Source organism: Ranitomeya variabilis, chromosome 2 (genome assembly GCF_051348905.1).
Source record: "Ranitomeya variabilis isolate aRanVar5 chromosome 2, aRanVar5.hap1, whole genome shotgun sequence".
Classification (NCBI taxonomy): Eukaryota; Metazoa; Chordata; class Amphibia; order Anura; family Dendrobatidae; genus Ranitomeya; species Ranitomeya variabilis.
Genome location: NC_135233.1, coordinates 112,139,338 through 112,160,557, shown reverse-complemented (window position 1 = coordinate 112,160,557; position 21,220 = coordinate 112,139,338). Strand labels below are relative to the sequence as shown.

The window sequence follows — 21,220 nt, the reverse complement described above, 5'->3', positions numbered from 1 at the left end:
CGATTACCAACATCATAGTTTCGCTCGGCGGCCGAAAATTTTCGCGAAAAGAACGCACAAGGTCTCATCACTGAGCAGTCGGAACTTTTCTGCGACAAAACCGCCCCCGCTCCGATCTCGGAAGCATCGACCTCAACCTGAAAGGGAAGAGAAACATCAGGCTGGCGCAACACAGGGGCAGACAAAAAGCGGCGCTTAAGCTCCCGAAAGGCCTCCACAGCAGCAGGAGACCAATTGGCAACATCAGCACCCCTTTTAGTCAAATCCGTCAGAGGTTTAGCAACGCCAGAAAAACCAGCTATAAATCGACGATAAAAATTAGCAAAGCCCAAGAATTTCTGAAGACTCTTCAGAGAAGTAGGCTGCGTCCAGTCGTAAATAGCCCGAACCTTGACAGGGTCCATCTCAATAGAAGAAGGGGAAAAAATATACCCCAAAAAGGAAATTTTTTGAACCCCAAAAACACACTTTGAACCCTTTACACACAAAGAATTCTCCCGCAAAACCTGAAAAACCCTCCTGACCTGCTGAACATGAGACTCCCAGTCATCAGAAAAAATCAAAATATCATCCAAGTACACAATCATAAATTTATCCAAATATTCACGGAAAATATCATGCATTAAGGACTGAAAGACCGAAGGTGCATTAGAAAGGCCGAAAGGCATTACCAAATACTCAAAATGGCCCTCAGGCGTATTAAATGCGGTTTTCCACTCATCCCCCTGCTTAATTCGCACCAAATTATACGCCCCACGAAGATCAATCTTAGAGAACCACTTAGCCCCCCTTATGCGAGCAAACAAATCAGTCAGCAAAGGCAACGGATACTGATATTTGACTGTAATTTTATTCAGGAGTCGATAATCAATACAAGGCCTCAGAGAGCCATCCTTTTTAGAGACAAAGAAAAAACCGGCTCCTAAAGGTGATGAAGAAGGATGAATATGTCCCTTTTCCAGGGACTCCTTAATATAGTCGCGCATAGCAGCATGTTCAGGTACAGATAGGTTAAACAAACGACCCTTTGGAAATTTACTGCCAGGAATCAGATCTATGGCGCAATCACAATCCCTGTGAGGAGGGAGTGAACCAATCTTAGGCTCTTCAAAAATATCACGATAATCAGACAAAAATGCCGGAATCTCAGATGGAATAGATGACGAAATGGACACCAAAGGAGTGTCCCCATGAGCCCCCCGACATCCCCAGCTTAACACAGACATAGCTTTCCAGTCAAGGACTGGGTTATGAGACTGTAACCATGGTAATCCAAGCACCAAAACATCATGTAAATTGTACAACACAAGGAAGCGAATCACCTCCTGATGGTCTGGAGTCATACGCATAGTCACTTGCGTCCAGAACTGTGGTTTATTACAAGCCAAAGGTGTAGAATCAATACCCTTCAGAGGTATAGGGACTTCCAGAGGCTCTAAATCAAACCCACAGCGCCTGGCAAAGGACCAGTCCATAAGACTCAGAGCGGCGCCAGAGTCCACATAGGCATCCACGGTAATAACTGATAATGAACAAATCAAGGTTACAGACAAAATAAATTTGGACTGTAAAGTGCCAATTGAAATAGACTTGTCAACCTTCCTAGTATGTTTAGAGCATGCCGATATAACATGAGCAGAATCACCACAATAGAAGCATAACCCATTTTTACGCCTATAATTCTGCCGCTCGCTTCTGGACATAATTCTGTCACATTGCATTTTCTCTGGCGTCTCTTCAGAAGATACCGCCAAATGGTGCACGGGTTTGCGCTCCCACAAACGCCGATCAATCTGAATTGCCATTGTCATGGACTCGTTCAGACCTGTAGGCGCAGGGAACCCGACCATAACATCTTTCACGGCATCAGAAAGGCCCTCTCTGAAATTTGCCGCTAAGGCGCACTCATTCCACTGAGTAAGCACAGACCATTTACTAAATTTTTGGCAGTATATCTCAGCTTCATCTTGCCCTTGAGATAGGGCTATCAAAGCTTTTTCAGCTTGAATCTCCAAATTAGGTTCCTCATAAAACAACCCTAAAGCCAGGAAAAACGCATCCACATTGAGCAACGCAGGATCCCCTGGTGCCAATGAAAATGCCCAATTTTGAGGGTCACTTCGCAGCAAAGAAATTACAATCTTAACCTGCTGGACAGGATCTCCTGAGGAGTGAGGTCTGAGAGAAAGGAATAATTTACAATTATATTTGAAATTCAGAAACCGAGATCAATTTCCGGAAAACACCTCTGGTGTAGGGATTTTAGGTTCAGAAATAGGAGTATGTATAACAAAATCTTGTAAATTTTGAACCTTCGTAGCAAGATTATTTAAACCTGCAGCCAAACTCTGAGGATCCATCTTTAAACAGGTGAGCTCAGAGCCATTCAAGGATTATAAGGAGAGAAAGGCAAAGGCTGTAATTAGAGCTGAAATACAACTGATCCAACTATGGAGCAAGCATAGGGGAAAAAGAAAAAAAAAAAATTTTACAGACTTCCTTTTTCTCTCCTTTCTTCTGCCAATAAGTTTAACACTGGCCGGTCATACTGTCATGGTTCCCAATGGCAAGGGAACGTCAGAAACATATAAATAACGGACGAGCTCTGGGTGATGGAATCTCGAGCTGACCGTGAGCTAAATCTACCACACAACTAATAGCAGCCAGGGAGCATACCTACGACTTCCTAGATGCCACGCGCCAGCCGGAGGACTAACTACGCCTGGTAGAGGAAGGAACAGACCTGGCTTACCTCTAGGGAAATACCCCAAAAGATGATAGCAGCCCCCCACATGTAATAACGGTGAGTTCAAGAGGAAAAGACATACACAGTATGAAAGTAGATTTAGCAAAGAGAGGTCCACTTACTAGATAGCAGAAGGATACAAAAGAGGACTTCACGGTCAACTGAAAACCCTTTCAAAAAACCATCCTGAAATTACTTTAAGACTCCTGTGTCAACTCATGACACAGGAGTGGCAATTTCAGCCCGCAAGAGCTTCCAGCTACAGAGAATAACAAAAACTGCAAACTGGACAAAAGATACAAAAACAAAAGGACAAAGTCCACTTAGCTGATCATCAGACTAGTAGCAGGAACATGCAACCGAAGGCTCTGGTTACAATGATGACCGGCAAGGAAATGACTGGAGAGCAAGGCTAAATAGGAAACTCCCAAACACTGATGGAAGCAGGTGAACAGAAGCAGCAAAGTGCAAACAAGTCACCAGTACCACCAGCAACCACCAGGGGAGCCCAAAAAGCAGATACACAACAGATATGACTCTGGGATTGTCTTTCCTCAGTTTGGCACCCACCTGGGTCGTTAGTCCAGGGGTGTTGCTATATAAACTTCCTGGTTTCTCAGTCCAGTGCCTGGCATCGTTGTAATCAGTTCCTTTCTGTTTGCTCCTGTCTGCTGGTCTTGGATCTTGCAAAATTAAGCTAAGTCCTGCTTCCTTGTTTTTTGGTTATTTGCTTGCTCTTATTTTTTGCCCAGCTTGTACTAAATGTGATTCCTGATTTTGCTGGAAGCTCTAGGGGGATGGTGTTCTCCCCCTGGGCCGTTAGACGGTTCGGGGGTTCTTGAATATCCAGCGTGGAAATTTTGATAGGGTTTTTGCTGACCATATAAGTCATCTTACTATATTCTGCTATTAGTCAGTGGGCCTCTCTTTGCTAAATATCTAGTTCATTCTTACGTTTGTCTTTTCTCCTTACCTCACCGTTATTATTTGTTGGTTGCTTGTATCCAACTTTTGGGGTCTTTTCTCTGGAGGCAAGAAAGGTCTATCTTTTCCCTTCTAGGGTTAGTTAGTTCTCCGGCTGGCGCGAGACGTCTAGAACCAACGTAGGCACGTTCCCCGGCTGCTGCTATTTGTGGTGCTAGGATTAGATATATGGTCAGCCCAGTTACCACTACCCTATGAGCTGGTTTTTTGTGTTTGCAGACTTGGTATGTACTTTTGAGACCCTCTGCCATTGGGGTCATAACAGTACACCCCACGGCTACTTCTAGTTGTGGTGTCAGTTTAGGGTTTGCGGTCAGTACAGGTACCACCTACTCCAGAGAAAGTCTCATGCGGCTCCAAGGTCACCGGATCATAACAGGTTGCGTCCAGGTGGAGGTGTCCAGTCTGACCCCTTCTTTGTTGTTAGGATCCCTTTTTCTTCAGTCTAGGGGGGGGTCATCACAACAGACCCAGACCCCAATCAGAGGACAATAAAACATTCCTTATCTAAGAAGTGGTCCAATATTTATGGACATAACTGTTTATCACTCATGGTAATTCTGCTTCATGTCACCTGTCTTATCCATGTTTTTTTTGTTTTTTGTTTTTTTTTCTGTGCTATGTTGTGCATTAATATGTGATTCTTCAGAATTTGTATTAGTTTATGCCTGATGAAGAGACCTGTGTAGTCTCGAAAGCTTGCAATTTGTTACCATCTTTTCAGTTAGCCATTAAAAGGTATCAACCACTGAGGACTCTCAATTCTAAATATTTTTCTATCTACTGGTTAACACGGTACCAAGATATATATCTTTCCTGTGTGGAAATTCAAAAACTGAAAAGTGGGGCGTGCAATATTATTCGTCCCCTTTACTTTCAGTGCAGCAAACTCATGCCAGAAGTTCATTGTGGATCTCTGAATGATCCAATGTTGTCCTAAATGCCTAATGATGATAAATATAATCCACCTGTGTGTAATCAAGTCTCCGTATAAAGGCACCTGCTCTGTGATAGTCCCACGGTTCTGCTTGAAGCACAGAGAGCATCATGAAGACCAAGGAACACAACAAGCAGGTCCGTGATACTGTTGTGGAGAAGTTTAAAGCTGGATTTGGATACAAAATGATTTCCAAAACTTTAAACATCCCAAGGAGCACTGTGCAAGCAATCATGTTGAAAGGGAAAGGGAAGGAATACCACTGCAAATCTACCAAGACCCGGCCGTCCCTCTAAACTTTCATCTCAAACAAGGAGAAGACTGATCAGAGATGCAGCCAAGAGGCCCATGATCATTCTGGACAGGGGCGGACACAGACTGCAGAGGGCCCCTGTGCAAGAAATTTTCCTGGGCCCCCCCCCCCCCATACTGCAACAAAGTTATGTAAACATAGATGCTCCATATAACGCTGTGCCTGTGCCGCCACATATAATGCTCCATACAATTCATTATGGCCCCATAGATGCTCCATATAACTCTGTGCCTGTGCCGCCACATATAATGCTCCATACAATTCATTATGGCCCCATAGATGCTCCATATAACGCTGTGCCTGTGCCGCCACATATAATGCTCCATACAATTCATTATAGCCCCATAGATGCTCCATATAACGCTGTGCCTGTGCCGCCACATATAATGCTCCATAGTCCATACAATTCATTATGGCCCAGCCCAGATGCTCCATATAATACTGTGCCGCCACATATAATGCTCCATACAATTCATTATTACCCCATAGATGCTCCAGCCATAATATGGATGGAGCATCTATGGGGCCATAATGAGTAATGGAGCATTATATGTGGCGGCACAGCTTTATATGGACTCCCTCCCTATAAAGCTGTGCCGCCAGATATAATGCTCCAATTCATTATGGCCCCCATAGATAGATGCTGAGTGTCTGATGCTCCATATATAACGCCTGTGCCGCTCAATTCATTATGGCCCCGGGCCCGGCCCCCAGGGCCCCATAGATAGATGCTGAGTGTCTGATGAAGCTCCATATATAACGCCTGTGCCGCTCAATTCATTATGGCCTCGGGCCCGGCCCCCAGGGCCCCATAGATAGATGCTGAGTGAGTGATGCTGCTCCGTCCATATATAACGCCTGTGCCGCCGGCGCCACATATAAATGCTGCAATAAAAAAAAAAAGACATAGTCACCTCGGCTCGACTCTCGTCTCTGCCCGCCCGCTGGTCCTCACCGTCCCGTCTCTCCGCACTGACTGATCAGGCAGAGGGCGGCGCGCACACTATACGTCATCCGCGTGCCCTCTGACCTGAACAGTCAGAGCGCAGAGACGGGACGGGATTGGAAGATGGAGCGGCGCGTGGATCGTGGACAGGTAAATATACTCACCTCCTGCTCCTGGCTCCTTCTCCCAGACCCGGACTGTGGACAGATCATGGTCTCCGCAGACTCCGGGCAGTGGCGGGCGCCGGGCACGGCAGCTTCTGAGGCTGCTCCAGCGGTCATGTCACTCGCTGGGTACCGCGGCGCCGGCCCGGCGCTCATTACAGCAGGCTGAGCAGGAAATTCAGGAATGATGATCCACGCGTCGCAGCGGCAGGCAGGCTGCAGTGCAGCAGCACACTGAGTCACGACTCACGAGGAGTCACAACAATTGTCGATTGCCGACGTGCCGTGCATGTCCGTCGGGTCGGGCCCCCTCCCCGCTCTGGGCCCCGGTGCGGCTGCACCGGTTGAACCGGCGGTATGTCCGCCCCTGATTCTGGATCAACTGCAGAGATCTACAGCTGAGGTGGGGCAGTCTGTCCATAGGACAACAATCAGTCGTACACTGCACAAATCTGGCCTTTATGGAAGAGTGGCAAGAAGAAAGCCATTTCTCAAAGATATCCATAAAAAGCATTGCTTAAAGTTTGCAACAAGCCACCTGGGAGACACACCAAACATGTGGAAGAAGGTGGTCTGGTCAGATGAAACCAAAATCAAACTTTTTGGCAACAATGCAAAACGATATGTTTGGTGTAAAGGCAACACAGCTCATCACCCTGAACACACCATCCCCACTGTCAAACATGGTGGTGGCAGCATCATGGTTTGGGCCTGCTTTTCTTCATCAGGGACAGGGAAGATGGATGGAGCCAAATACAGGACCATTGTTAAAGAAAACCTGCTAGAGTCTGCAAAATACCAGTAATCCCAGTAATATTGACTGTGGGGGCCCACTGTTCCCACTGATGAAATGCTACCTTTGTATGTACATAGTAAATCAAGTGTATTGTGCCAAGTACTGCTGATATAAGGGGGTAAATGGCCCATTCATGAACTCGACATGCGAAACTTACCCCTCGTGGCCTTAACTTATTGACTCCTATGTATATATTGACGGCAGCCTGTCACAGTGAAGCAACAGACGAGGGACAGTAGTCCTTTCTTCATAAGTCTGTGTCTTCCAATATTTATTCTGCGACACAGGACAATATTTTGTGCCACTTTGGCACATAGTATTATAGATTTACATTTATAATATGCTGTCCTTACGCTCCAGCCACTGGAGGAAACAGAAGATTTGTACACGTTGGGATTGACTGACCATCTGACATGTATGGAGGCCTCTTGACTCTCCCAGAAGTGATTGTGTCAAGGGGCCTAAGGATCAGGCGGTTTTAATTCAATTATCCGATCCTTTTATTTTTGGGGGGAGATAAGCTACTGCCAGATCTCTCTGCCATTGGCGTACTCCGCTTCTCCCCATAAAGAACAGATGGACAAGAATGGCTGAGCTAAGCATTTCTGTATATGGAGGATTCAGGAGAAATAACAATCTCCCAAATCACTGTTGGACTAACAGTTACTGTATCTAATATACATTGCCAGCTTTAGGCCAGGTTCACATGAGTGTATTTCACAGCCTGTGTACAGACCACAACGAATGAAGTCACTGACATATGAGATTGAAACTTCAGGATCCGCAGTCAGTTCTGGCCATTGTGGTCCATATACGAACTGTGAAATGTGCTCGTATGAACCCAGCCATAGATATATCCCAGGAAAAAGGGCTCAGATTTAATGGCTGCTTTATTGTTACAGTACTGTTGTGTCCCATGAATGGAAACAACTTATTATGCATTTCTATGTTATGCATTGCATTCTGTTGTTGCTAGGGAGAAGCCCTGCTCTTTGAAGTTTGTCCCTTCTTCCCTTCTGTAGTTGATTATGTTAGCCCTTGTTCCTCCCTTCATCTTCATTATAAGTTTGCTGTAGCCATCTTTGGATGCACATATATACTTCTCTGTTTGGAATTACTCTTTCCACCTGCTGCATTGTACTTAATACCTGGACTCTTATTACAAGTCATTGCTGGCTGAGTTGGCACTATCTGTGGACGCCTGGCATGTGAGTACAACAATCATACTGTTATCTAAGGAATTGATGGCTAAGGATTTAGAGACTCATACTGCCTTGAAGAGTCAGAATAAGTACTATTTCATACCTAGAATTATCCACAAAATTGATGTAAAGATAGACAACTGTGAGAATAGCCATTATAAAGTCCCTCCGAGAGAAATAATTATCTATAACTCCCCATTCTTGGAACCCTCAACTTACCACATAACAAAAATCAGGTCCTGTTTTTTTGATTCTCCGGTAATATAGTGAATATCCAGCAAGGCATAACAACATTTGTTTTCAGGGAATAATGCTTTTAAACGTGGAAAAAAATTAGCAGAGTCATCCGACAAAATTTCTTTCCCCTCTTGCACAATGATGTATTTCTCATCACTACTGAAGCCAAAGAAAACAGCTTTCTTCCCAGACTTTTTGAGCTTCATTTCTTGGAATAAAAAGACAACTGAGTCATCAACTTGGACCCCGGATGCCTGTATAAAAAGCAAAATGCACAATTACTAATGTTCCGTAATGCTGGACAAAGAACCTATTCACCCATATGGGTTCAGAGACCAGAAGAAGAAAGAATAAGTCCCCAGCTAATTACTTGGGTGTTTCAGCGATGGTTAAAGTAAATCAAACTTAGAGGAAATGTACATGTAAGTGAACACATACATGAAATGATTTATTTAAAAAAAAATTACCCTAAAAATTAAAGCCTCCCATACATGTTAGACTAATATCAGCCAAAAACACCAATATTGACAGGTTCGGCGATGGTCTATTGTGCATGTGGCACTGGCCATCAGGAAAGATGTCAATTGGGCATGTTCAGTTTCACACTGCCAATCGCATTGGTCTCCCAGAGATAGCATTGGTCTCATAGAGAGAACACGGGAGATCTTGGCCAATCGAGCGCTCTGGTGTATGAGAGAGATGACTGAATCGTACAGGTGACAGCCATCTAATGTGTATGGGAGCCTTTACAGCTGACATGTTAATAAGCATACAATGCCCACAGAACTTTGAGATTGAGATAAAAGACTGCCGGTAAAGAGCCAGGGAAAGCTGATGCCAGCCAAACATTTTTTCTGAAACAGGTGCTAAAGTGGGCATGTAGCATTATAATAAAATTTTAATTATCAAAAGGGTTGTCCAACATGTAAAAATAAAAAAAATAAATAAGAAAACACTGGCATACTTTAAAGCAGTGTTCAATAACTCCAGTCCTCAAGAGCTACTAAGATATTGTCTTTTCAGGATTTCCTTAGAATTGCACAGGTAATCGAATTATTGTCTGTTCAAAATACTAAGGTAAAACTGGAAACTTGATTTGTTAGTGGCTCTTGATGACTGAAGTTGGGGAACACTGCTTTAAAGCAATAAACTAGGACATATTCACTCACCTCCGTGGATCCGACGCAGAATGCTCCGCTGTGACCAGATGCGATGACGTCCTATTCTTCTAATCACTGATGCTTGTGAATGGCAGGAATGGTGGAAGTGCATATCATCGGATGTGACTCTAATGATGTACCATTCCAGTCACCTAACTATGGCAGCCATGTAACCAGTGAACAAGACTTCATCATTAACCACCAGAGTGCACCCTGTACAAGAAGTGACTATGCCTCAGTTTATTATTTTAAGAGTGGAGTCAGACTGCTATATAACATGTACGACGACTGCATCGCTGTGCACGGATTTGCCACTAGCTCTCCGGACCCGAATGTGACAGCTACATAGACATACATGCTCTCATGCTCAGGTCAGGAGAGCCACAGGCCAGTGCAAGCATTGTGATGCAGTCATCGTCCGTGTTATATGGCCGTCTTACTGTGCCCTAAAAGTAAGCCTTTAGCTCCCAAAATTTTTCTCTGATGGACAACTCCTTTTATGCCAGAGAAAACATTAAAAGCAGTTTTTCAGGCTAAAAATACATAAGCTAATAATATATTCCATTCGCCAAAAGTAGAAATACAATGGAAAGGGATCTAAAATCCACTTTTTGTTATTACTGTATTGTTAAAGAACTCAGTACAGAGAAGCCTATTCACAAGGACTAGAGAGTAATTTAAAACCAATTGACTAGGTCACTCTCCTTGAATAGACTGAATACTTTCCTAGGCTTTGAGCCAATGTTTTATATTCCTTCAAGATCACCTATTGAAGGTTGGATTGCACATGCTGTACTTATGCTCTGAGCTTTGTGTACTTAAAAAATGCCGTCTTTGTGCCATTATCATATTGCCAACAAAGTGGAGATCATTACAGGAGAGGAGATATCCCTCAAGAGTTGCCTTGTGAATGGTATCAGACTGAAAACGCCAATATCAGTGAGTCCAAGGAAAATAACTTCGGCCCCTATTCATCATTTGCATTTTAAAGTCACTTTTTTTGTCTTACTGTATTACCTTAGCTGTTGTTTTTGGTGCTAAATTCATCAAAATGAAGAACACAATTCATGAATTTGGCACAAAGTTAAAAATGGGCTTTTCTTTGTCTTGAACTGATTTTGCGACTTTTGGCCACAAAAATCAAACATTAGTATAAAAAGTCTCAAAGTATGCACACAATCTTGACATACGCAAAAATACATTGAAGGGACTGGAGTGAACTTGTGTCAAATTTTGATTCATGGATGAGTTAAGCTAAACCATCTGGAATTGCTAGATTCCTCCCAAAAAGCAAAAAAAAAGGCAAGCAAATCTAAAATAGACTTAAAAATTCACAACTAGAATAATGAATTGGGTGCAAACAAACAAAAGATACAAAATACAGAAAACCAGAGAAAAAATGTCACAAAAGCAATGATGAATCGGGATGTATGAGTCCAATTCATCATTTGCATTTTTTAAGTCACCTTTCTTTTTTTTTTGTCGCACCTCCGAACACGACCAGCAGCTACCTGCTAGATCATATCAGAGGTGAGAGAAATGAATTGAAAACCGGACTTTTTTTGTAATTGTCGTTATTCAAAAATAACTGCGATTACACGTGACAGGGGACTGTAAAAACCGGCCCTGGTCATATTCTCCAGGTTCTCTCTGGTAGCTGAAACCCCAGAGATTTTCTGACGCTGGGGGCGCTATACCCTTATTTCTCAGCACTCTTAATAAGCAGCGCTGAGGAATAAATACCCATAACTGTCGCAGTTAAAAGGTGTATCGGCGGTCATTAAGGGACTAAGTGCGTCTCTGCAGCCTAAACACATCAAGAACTCATGTAACCCAAACCTAAGAAGGTAAATAAAGTTTTGTCAAAACCAAATACCAAGAAGTATCAAAAACAAAACAGCTTTGACACAACAACAAGAGACAAAAGCCGCAGCATCAATGATGTGACAAAAACGCATGTGAAGAAAACGCAGGTGCAGAAATGGTGCAGAAATTCTGCAACATCAATTTCTCACCAAAAGCTCATCATGTGGGGGGTGGTATGGTACTTCTTCTTCTCTTGCTACTCATCCCCACATGTGTGTTCTAATATACTGCAAATGTGTTGTGCATGTGAGTGAATGTTGTGACAGGACGACCACTAGGAGGGAACAGCAGAAGGCACTAGAAGGAGAGCAGTTGTAGACTACAAGCAGGCGTAAGTTAACTGGGAGAAAGAAGCAAGTAGATAAGGGAACAGCAGAGGAGAGCCCCAGCAGCCATGTCCCAGGCAAGAAGTGAATAGAGTGCAGTGCCTGGGTGGCCATGCCCCAGACAAGGAGTAAATAGAAGCTGTGTTGCAGAGACGGGGCAAGAGTAGGAAGATTCCAGACCTCTATGACCAGAGTCAGCAGTTGGGAGTATCATCCTGAGGACACCCCATACAGGCAAAGCAGCAGCACAGAAACAGTGTGGACCAGCGATGGTGGTAACACGCTCAAACAAGAGGCCAGTACATGCTGAGTTAAGGGTCCACATGAGTACAAGAGTCCGGCAGCCTGAGACCAAGACAGGGTCAAGATGGTGCGTGGGCTAGGGTACTAGAAAAGAGTCCGGCAGCCTGAGACCAAGACAGGGTCAAGGCGATGCACGGGCTAGGGTACTAGAAGAGAGTCCATCAGCCTGAGACCAAGACAGGGCAAGACGGAGCGTGGACTAGTGCGCAAAAAGAAAGTCAGCAGCTGAGGCTGAGGACTGAATAGAGGCTGTGGAGAAGGGATAGAATTCATATCTGAGTAGCACGGCTTCCCAGGACCAGAGTAGAGGTTCATCAACTAGGACAGAGTGTGTGCTGAATGTGAAGGACTGCCTGCTGCTTATAACCTGTGCCTGAAGATACTGATACTGCTAAACCTTCTTGCAATCTGTGCCTGAAGACATCTATTCTGCAAGTAAATGTTTTTGTTATAAAAAGCATTGGACGTGTCATTGTCTGTCTCTCCACCACCCCGATAGTCCAGTCAAAATACGAAAAAAAAAAATACTTTACCCTGAACAAATTCCAAGAAAGCGTTTTATTATTTTTTTTTGTAGTATTACATGTAGGGAAAAACATACTAAAAGTTTACCAAGATAGGGTTACCACAAAGGGTCCAAATGTGACATCAAAGAATATGGCCGCCAAAGCTGTAAAATGTTAAATGCGACTCGCCTTTCAGTGTCTATCATATTTCTTTTACAATTACTACTATTATTATATTTATTATTTAACGATTTATCTTCTTTTACAGAGCTGAGAATGATGGAAAGTCAAGAAACTTGCCCCTTATGCAGCCATGAAGTAGAAGATGACGGAGAAAGAGTGGTGATTGGTGCGAAAGGAGCTGTAGGGATCAATAAAGCCAGTGTTGAGAGGGGCGTTAGCACTGTGGTAGCTGCTGGAGCAGTGGTGCACAAGAGATGTCGTATGAACTACATAAACAAGAAGCAAATAGACTTGCATAAGAAAGCTACTTACGTTCATCGTTCACCTGCCAAGAGAGGTACACGGGTGTCTACTGGATCCTATGATAGCACGACGCAGTGCTTGGTCTGTGGACGTGAAGATAAGATCTAGTAGTGATTTCGATGACTATAGCTTTGTTAAAACGGGTGGATTTGTAAGGTCCAGCATGTCACATTGCAAACAGCGTAATGATGACTGGGCAATCACCATTTAAGGGAGAATCGCGTACTTTTTAAAGGACTTACATGCTGCAGACTGTCTGTATCATCGTTCATGTGACATTAACTTTTGGACAAATTACGGAATTCCTATGCGTCATGGTGGTGGATCTACTACAAAGAAACCGCAGAAGGTAGGGAGGCTGATGAACATGGACCAAGAGCAAGTGTTCTTGAGAATGTGTGCATTTCTCGAGGACAACGATGAAGAGCAACTGACTGTCACAGATCTTGCAAAGAAAATGACGGAGTATCTTGTAGAAGGAGACAGTGCTGCCTATAGTAATAAATGACTGAGGTATAGGCTGGAGGAGAGGTATGGCGATTCGCTATTCATAGCAGAGTGTGAAGGGTTGCCTAACATTGTAACGTTCCGTGAAAGACCAGAATAATCCTGAGGGACTATTTTCGTAGTCAGGAAACGGATGAAGAAACCCAGAAGATAGCCATCATAGAGACTGCGGCCAAACTAATCAAGAGCGATATCAAGTCTAAGATCCCATCTTCAACCGATGAATATCCGAAGACTTCTTCGCTTGAATATCAATCTGCCTTAGATTATCTCCCCCTGAGTTTGCTTTGCTTGCTTGAAACCCTCTTCGTTGGAAAGGACATTCACAGGAAGGTAGCAAGCATTGGACAATCAGTTGTTCAGGCTGTACGTCCCAGGGCTGTAGTAGCTCCATTGCAACTTGGGTTAGCAGTCCACTCCATCATCATTTCAGGTCTCGATTTCTTGTAGACAGTATCTCAGCCATGGGATATTGTTCATCATATTCGGAAGTTCAGCGATTAGAGGAAAATGCTGCCACTTCTGTTGGCCAGGATGTACTCGGTGGTACCATAGACAGACTGGATACAGCACTGCTGTTCGCTGCGGACGTCGATCATAATATCATCATGTTAGATGGGAAGGGGACTTTCCACGGCATGGGGATGGTAGCTACTGTGACTCCATGACGGAAGGTCAGTCGCACTGTTCTCAGACGGAAGACTGCGGACTTGGAGATAGTTGAACAAAGCAGAGTTGATGTAAGGGAATACCGTTACGCAAAACACACTCGCCGAAACATAAAATTCAAGCCCTTGCCATTTCTCGATGCCATTGACCATCGTGTTGATGTATTGTGGGAGATGTCTTTACGCTTCAAACAGCCTGCACCGTGCTGGAATGGAATGATGCACATGCTACATAAAGAAGGTGATCATCCGGGGTCGTCTTTGGTAATCTTCCTGCCCATCATTGACATGTATTCCGGAGACAAGTCATGCATCTTCTCTACTCTTGAGTATCTGTGCAACCTTGCTGATAAACACTGATCCGCTGCAGTTGTTACATTCGATCAGCCACTCTACTGGAAAGCGTCAGAAATCAAACACAAGGTGCCTGAAGACAGCCCGGTTCAAGATGTTGTCCTGATGCTCAGGAGCTTCCACACATTGATGAATCTTATGGGTGCCATAGGAACATTGATGGATGGGAGTGGAATCAAAGAGATCTTGGGAACAATTTACGGTGACAATGCTGTGCAACACATCATGACTGGAAAGGCCCACCATCCCTCTTTGAGGCAAAACATCTCTTACGCAAACCAAACAAAGCACAACTGATGGCTGCTATAAAAGAACAGAGTTCAGATGACGCAGTACTCAAGGATGTACCAGAAGTGGAACATTATGCTCTTGACGGAGGTTCTCTTCTCCATCGACTGAAGTGGTCAGAAGGAAAGACATATTGTTCAATTGCTGAAGACTATGCATCTTTCACACTAAAGCACTATGGTAAGGCTACGATAGTATTTGATGGTTACATGGGAGGACCAAACACTAAGGACATTACCCATCAGCGACGGCGCAAAAAAACGAACAAGTAACAAAGTGAACATTGCTGAAGGAAAAAAATTTGTCGGGAAAAAGGAGGACTTCCTTTCAAATGTGGAGAACAAACAGTCTCTTATCAATCTCGTTTCACAGAGCATGAATGACAGAGGTTGCCTTGTAAGGCTACTTTCACATTAGCGTCGTGCACTGCACGTCGCTATGCGTCGTTCTGTAGAAAAAACGCATCCTGCAAAATTGCTTGCAGGATGCGTTTTTTCTCCATAGACTTGAATTAGCGACGCAGTGTGACGCATTGCCACACGTCGCAACCGTCGTGCGACGGTTGCGTCGTGTTGCGTCGGACCGTCGGCACAAAAAAAACTATGCATGTAACGTTTTTTGTGCGTTGATAGCGTCTTTTCCGACCGCGCATGCGCGGCCGGAACTCCGCCCCCGCCTCACCGCACATCACAATGGGGCAGCGGATGCGATGTAAAACAGCATCCGCTGCCCCCGTTGTGCAGCACTTCCACACTATGCGTCGGTGCGCTGCAACGTCGCATAGCGACGTGCAGTGCATGACGCTACTGTGAAAGTAGCCTAATTCAATCAGAGGGGGATGCAGATGTGGAGATTGTTAAGGCAGCAGTGTCAATGTCATCCAAAAAGTACTAGTCTCATTGGCGAAGATACAGATCTTTTGATGTTGTTACTTCATCACGCGTCAACCAGCGATGGCAACAAGCTTTATTTCTACTCGGATAAAGGGAGTCCTGCAACAGTATACGACATTTAGGTTATGAAGAAGTTCCTGGCAAACCATGTCTGCAGCAGTCTTCTGTTCCTTCATGCATTCACGGGTTGCGATGCCACTTCCGTGGTTTTTGAAATCGAAAAAATCTTGGTCTACACAAGGTTTTGAAGGGAGACTCGGTCTTAAATAGCTGTGCTAAAATATTTTCCACACCTAACAAAAACAGAGCTGAGATTAAAGACGCTGGGTGTAAAGCGATGGTGGCATTGTTCCGGGACAAACCTGGAGACAATCTGTCTGCAATGAGGTATTCTACTCTCTGCAAAAAAATTGTTTCAGCCAAAATCTTTGTTACACCTGAACGACTGCCACCGACCTCCTCTGCAACCAAGTATCATGCCCTTCGGAGTTACCTCCAAGTGATGCTTTGGATGGACAATGGTGAGGCCATGGACACTACTGAATGGGGATGGGAATTGCAGAACAACAGTCTAGTTCCAGTGATGATGGATACTTCACCCGCGCCAGAAACACTTCTGAAAATAATTCACTGCAATTGTTCTCGTGGTTGTAGTACACTTCGGTGCACTTGCAAAAGACACAGACTTACCTGTTCACGGGTATGCGGACCATGTCAAGAAGGGTATTGTGACAATATGAGTGAGGAAGCAGTGTCTGATGATGAAAATAGTGACTATTGACCTGACACGCTTATTCAGTGATGAAGTAGGTCTAAAATGCACTGTGTATTAATTCTATAATTTCTAGAAATGTACATATATGTCATGACGTCACTGATGACATCATGACCTCGCCTGTCCATGTAGTTAGTATAAAACTTTGTATAAAAATTGTTATATGAAAATATATAGTATACAAAATGCAAACTCTTCTGTAACCTAAAGCTACAGCTTTGAAATAGGGAAATATTCATTATTTTTAGTGCAATGGCTGTCATCGTCTTATGACGTCATAGTTAGGACCTTTGTGGTGATCAATTTTTGGAAAGCTTTTAATATGTTGTTCCCCACATATAATAGTAATAAAAAAAATCATAAAACGCTTTCTTGGAATTTGTTCCACATCAAACCGTATTTTGACTGGACTATGAGAAGGAGAAGTGAACGTGGAATGGAGGTAATCAACTGTATAGCAGTACTGGGACTTTATCTTTTCATTCACAAGGTGCCAGGGTGCTCACTGACTGTTGCTGAGTGAACTCGCCCACGACTACCACCCCGTGCCACCTTGTTACAGGAACATAGGCTTAAGCTCAAATGAAAGACTGTTGAAAAACACCAAAAACTAGACAAAAAAAATGAACAAATGAATGAGGCCTTATATTTTCCTACTAAACAATTGTAAGATGATCAAGAGGATATATACTCTCTCATAATGGTATTTATTATATCACTTCACCCAATGCTCGGCAGGCCCGGATTTAGGGGTGGGCCCAAGGGGCCTGGGCTCTGGGCCACCCATTAAGGGGGGCCTCCCACCAATATAGGGATAAATATCTCAAAACATGTAAAGTACACATCTCTTTGCTGTGAACTGTTTCTAAGGATAAGGAACATTTAACAAAAGAGAAACTATTGAAAGTGTAGAAACCAGGCTACAGTCCTACATCTCAGTGGCTGGCGCAGAGCGGCAGAGTCATGGCACCTGACCTGCATCAGCATCCACTGAGCTGGCTAGTCTAGCCAGACTTCCTTAGTACCCTCCCTGTACCTAATGCTTAGCTTATGGCATGCGGCAGCCTTCTCTGATCCCAACAGAAGCTTCTAGCCACTACCTATTCAGCTATATGATCGCTCCCTCGGATTAGATCAGATAAGAGTTTGTTCAGCTACCTTCGAGGAAGGAGGTGGAGCCACGATGTCGGCGAGAGAAGAGGCTTCACTGCGGAGCGTGGCATGACTTCTCTCTGGATCTTCAGTCACTGAAGATCCAGAAGTGAAGTGGTTCAGTCTTCACAGTGTCGCTGTGGGTGAGTATGATCTGTGTGTGTCTGTCTGTGTGTGTGTGTGTCTGTCTGTGTGTGTGTCTGTCTGTGTGTGTGTCTATGTGTGTCTGTGTATCTTTCTTGCAGCTCCTGTCCTACACAGTACCATACTGTATATACAGGTTCACACTATATCCTGCATTGCAGTGTGTCTGTGTATACTGTATGTATATAGTGTGGACCAGTTTACAGTACAGTGCTGTGTATACACTTTATACAGCCCCTCAGCCTCTATTCTATATACAGCCAGCACTGCAACAGCCTCTGATATATACAGCCCGGCAGCAGCCCCTCATATATATACAGCCCAACAGCAACTTCTAATATATACAGCCCAGCAGCAGCCCCTCATATATATATATATATATATATATATATATATATATATATATATATATATATACAGCTCAGAAGAAGCCCCTCATACATACAACCCAGCAGAAGCCTCTCATACATATACAGCTCAGCAGAAGCCTCTCATACATATACAGCCAGCACAGCAACAGCCTCTGATATAAATAGCCCAGAAGCAGCCCCTCATATATATATACAGCCCAGCAGAAGCCTCTCATACATATACAGCCAGCACAGCAACAGCCTCTGATATAAATAGCCCAGAAGCAGCCCCTCATATATATATACAGCCCAGCAGCAGCCCCTCATATATATACAGCCCAGCAGAAGCCTCTCATACATATACAGCCTAGCAGAAGCCCCACATATATTTACAGCCCAGCAGAAGCCTCTCATACATATAGAGCCCAGCAGAAGCCTCTGACATATAGAGCCCAGCAGAAGTCCCTCATATATATATACAACCCAGCAGAAGCTTCTCATACATATACAGCCCAGCAGAAGCCTCTTATACATATACAGCCCAGCAGAAGCCTCTCATACATATACAGCCCAGCAGAAGCCTCTCATACATATACAGCCAAGCCGAAGCCTCTCATATACAGTACAGCCCAGCAGAAGCCTCTGACATATAGAGCCCAGCAGAAGCCCCTCATATATATACAGCCCAGCAGAAGCCTCTCATACATATACAGCCCAGCAGAAGCCTCTCATACATATAGAGCCCAGCAGAAGCCCCTCATATATATACAGCCCAGCAGAAGCCTCTCATACATATACAGCCCAGCAGAAGCCTCTCATACATATAGAGCCCAGCAGAAGCCTCTGACATATAGAGCCCAGCAGAAGTCCCTCATATATATACAGCCCAACAGAAGCCTCTCATACATATACAGCCCAGCAGAAGCCTCTCATACATATAAAGCCAGCACAGCAACATCCTTTGTTATATACAGGTAAACAGCCTTTGACATATACAGCCCGGCAGCAGCCCCATATATATATATATATATATATATATATATATATATGTATACAGCCCAGCAGAAGCCCCTCATATATATACAACCCAGCAGAAGCCCCTTTTATAATATATATATATATATATATATATATATATATATACAGCCCAGCAGAAGCCCCTCATTTATATACAACCCAGCAGAAGCCCCTTTTATAATATATATATATATATATATATATACAGCTCAGCAGAAGCCCCTTATATATATAGAGCTCAGCAGAAGCCCCTCATACATATACAGCCCAGCAGGAGCCTCTGACATATAGAGCCCAGCAGAAGTCCCTCATATATATACAGCCCAACAGAAGCCTCTCATACATATACAGCCCAGCAGAAACCTCTGACATATAGAGCCCAGCAGAAGTCCCTCATATATATACAGCCCAACAGAAGCCTCTCATACATATACAGCCCAGCAGAAGCCTCTCATACATATAAATCCAGCACAGCAACATCCTTTGTTATATACAGGTAAACAGCCTTTGACATATACAGCCCGGCAGCAGCCCCTCATATATATATATATATATATATATACAGCCCAGCAGAAGCCCCTCATTTATATACAACCCAGCAGAAGCCCCTTTTATAATATATATATATATATATATATATATATATACAGCTCAGCAGAAGCCCCTTATATATATATAGAGCTCAGCAGAAGCCCCTCATACATATACAGCCCAGCAGGAGCCTCTGACATATAGAGCCCAGCAGCAGTCTTTGATATAGACAGCCCACATTTCTACAATATACATACATATATATGTACATATTTAAATCTTTTACGCCCTTTCAGGACTTCAAGGGTTGACAAGGTCAGATATACTGCGTGAATTGGACTTCAGTGACATCATTAGTGATTTTGCAGCACGAAAATCAAGGAAAGTGCCCGGATTGTAAAAAATGAATGATTTTACTTGAATTACTCTGCGTAAATGATTTTTGTAAATAAACTTGTTTCATTTGGTGTTTTTGCATTACATATTGCAGCACCTTGAAAAATGGGCCTCCCTCCAAAATGGGCCCCGGGCTACCCATCACTTAAATCCGGCCCTGATGCTCGGATATTTACTGTCACACTAAACCGTAACCCTTCTTAAATTAATGCGCTATAATGGGTAACGGGGGATACCCTCTTCAATGTACAGTAAAAATGACATTATTGAGGCTTAAGGTTAAGAAAACCACCGCAAAAGGGTTGTTTCTTTCAATTAAATTTGTCCCTTGGCTGCATGCTGTGCTAACCTACCAACCTACCGTTTACACTCCTGCTCCCAGTGTCTGGCATTGGATACAGCGCTGACATCTTGCTGTCAGCACAGCAGCTAACCAATGAGCTCAACGGCTCTGAACGGAATGTTTCATCTAAATGGGAATGCCCGCTGAGCTCACTGACTGACTGCTGTACTGTCAAGGTGATGGCAACACTGCAGCCAATCACAAACACAGTGAGCAGTGGGGGAAACTTGCTGGTGGATTCAGGACATGTGAATAGGCCGGCTTCACTGAATTTTCCCTGTAAATTTGATTTATGGTGAAGAAATTTGTGCAAATTTCAATACTGGATTAGCTTGCAATTGCTTGGAAAATACACACAAAAAATTGCTCAGAAAATACATAGAAAATCATAGAAGCCTACAATTTACAAGAGAGAGAAGACCCTGCCGATCATAAGAACTTACACTTTACAGGCATGAGAGAGGACCCTGCTGACGACAAGAGCTTACACTCTACAGAAGAGAGAAAACTCAGCTGATCATAAGAACTTACACATTATAGGCACGAGAGAGAGGACCTTGCTGACCATAAAAGAGATTACACTCTACAGAAGAGAGAGACTTACCCAGTGATTCTGGTAATGGAAAATGACTCTGCTGTACAAACTGTGCTCCACTGGAAAACGCTGATGTGTAATGTCCCAAGTACTGACTACCACTGTACAACGTATGAGAATTATAATCCATAAGATGTCACAGCTGCAGGGCATTATGGGGATAGTCCAGTCAAAATACGAAAAAAAAATACTTAACCCTGAACAAATTCCAAGAAAGCGTTTTATAGTTTTTTTT

At 43.7% G+C, this 21,220-nt stretch overlaps 1 protein-coding gene across 1 annotated transcript in view; it reads right to left on the bottom strand.

Annotated features, from left to right (window-relative positions):
• The window catches only part of DSTN (destrin, actin depolymerizing factor), a 110,386-nt gene that overhangs the window by 43,603 nt on the left and 45,563 nt on the right, over positions 1-21,220 (bottom strand). The window contains exon 2 of the mRNA XM_077282840.1: positions 8,308-8,579. Within this exon, the coding sequence (XP_077138955.1) occupies positions 8,308-8,579 (272 nt within the window). The remainder of the gene's footprint in view (positions 1-8,307; positions 8,580-21,220) is intronic.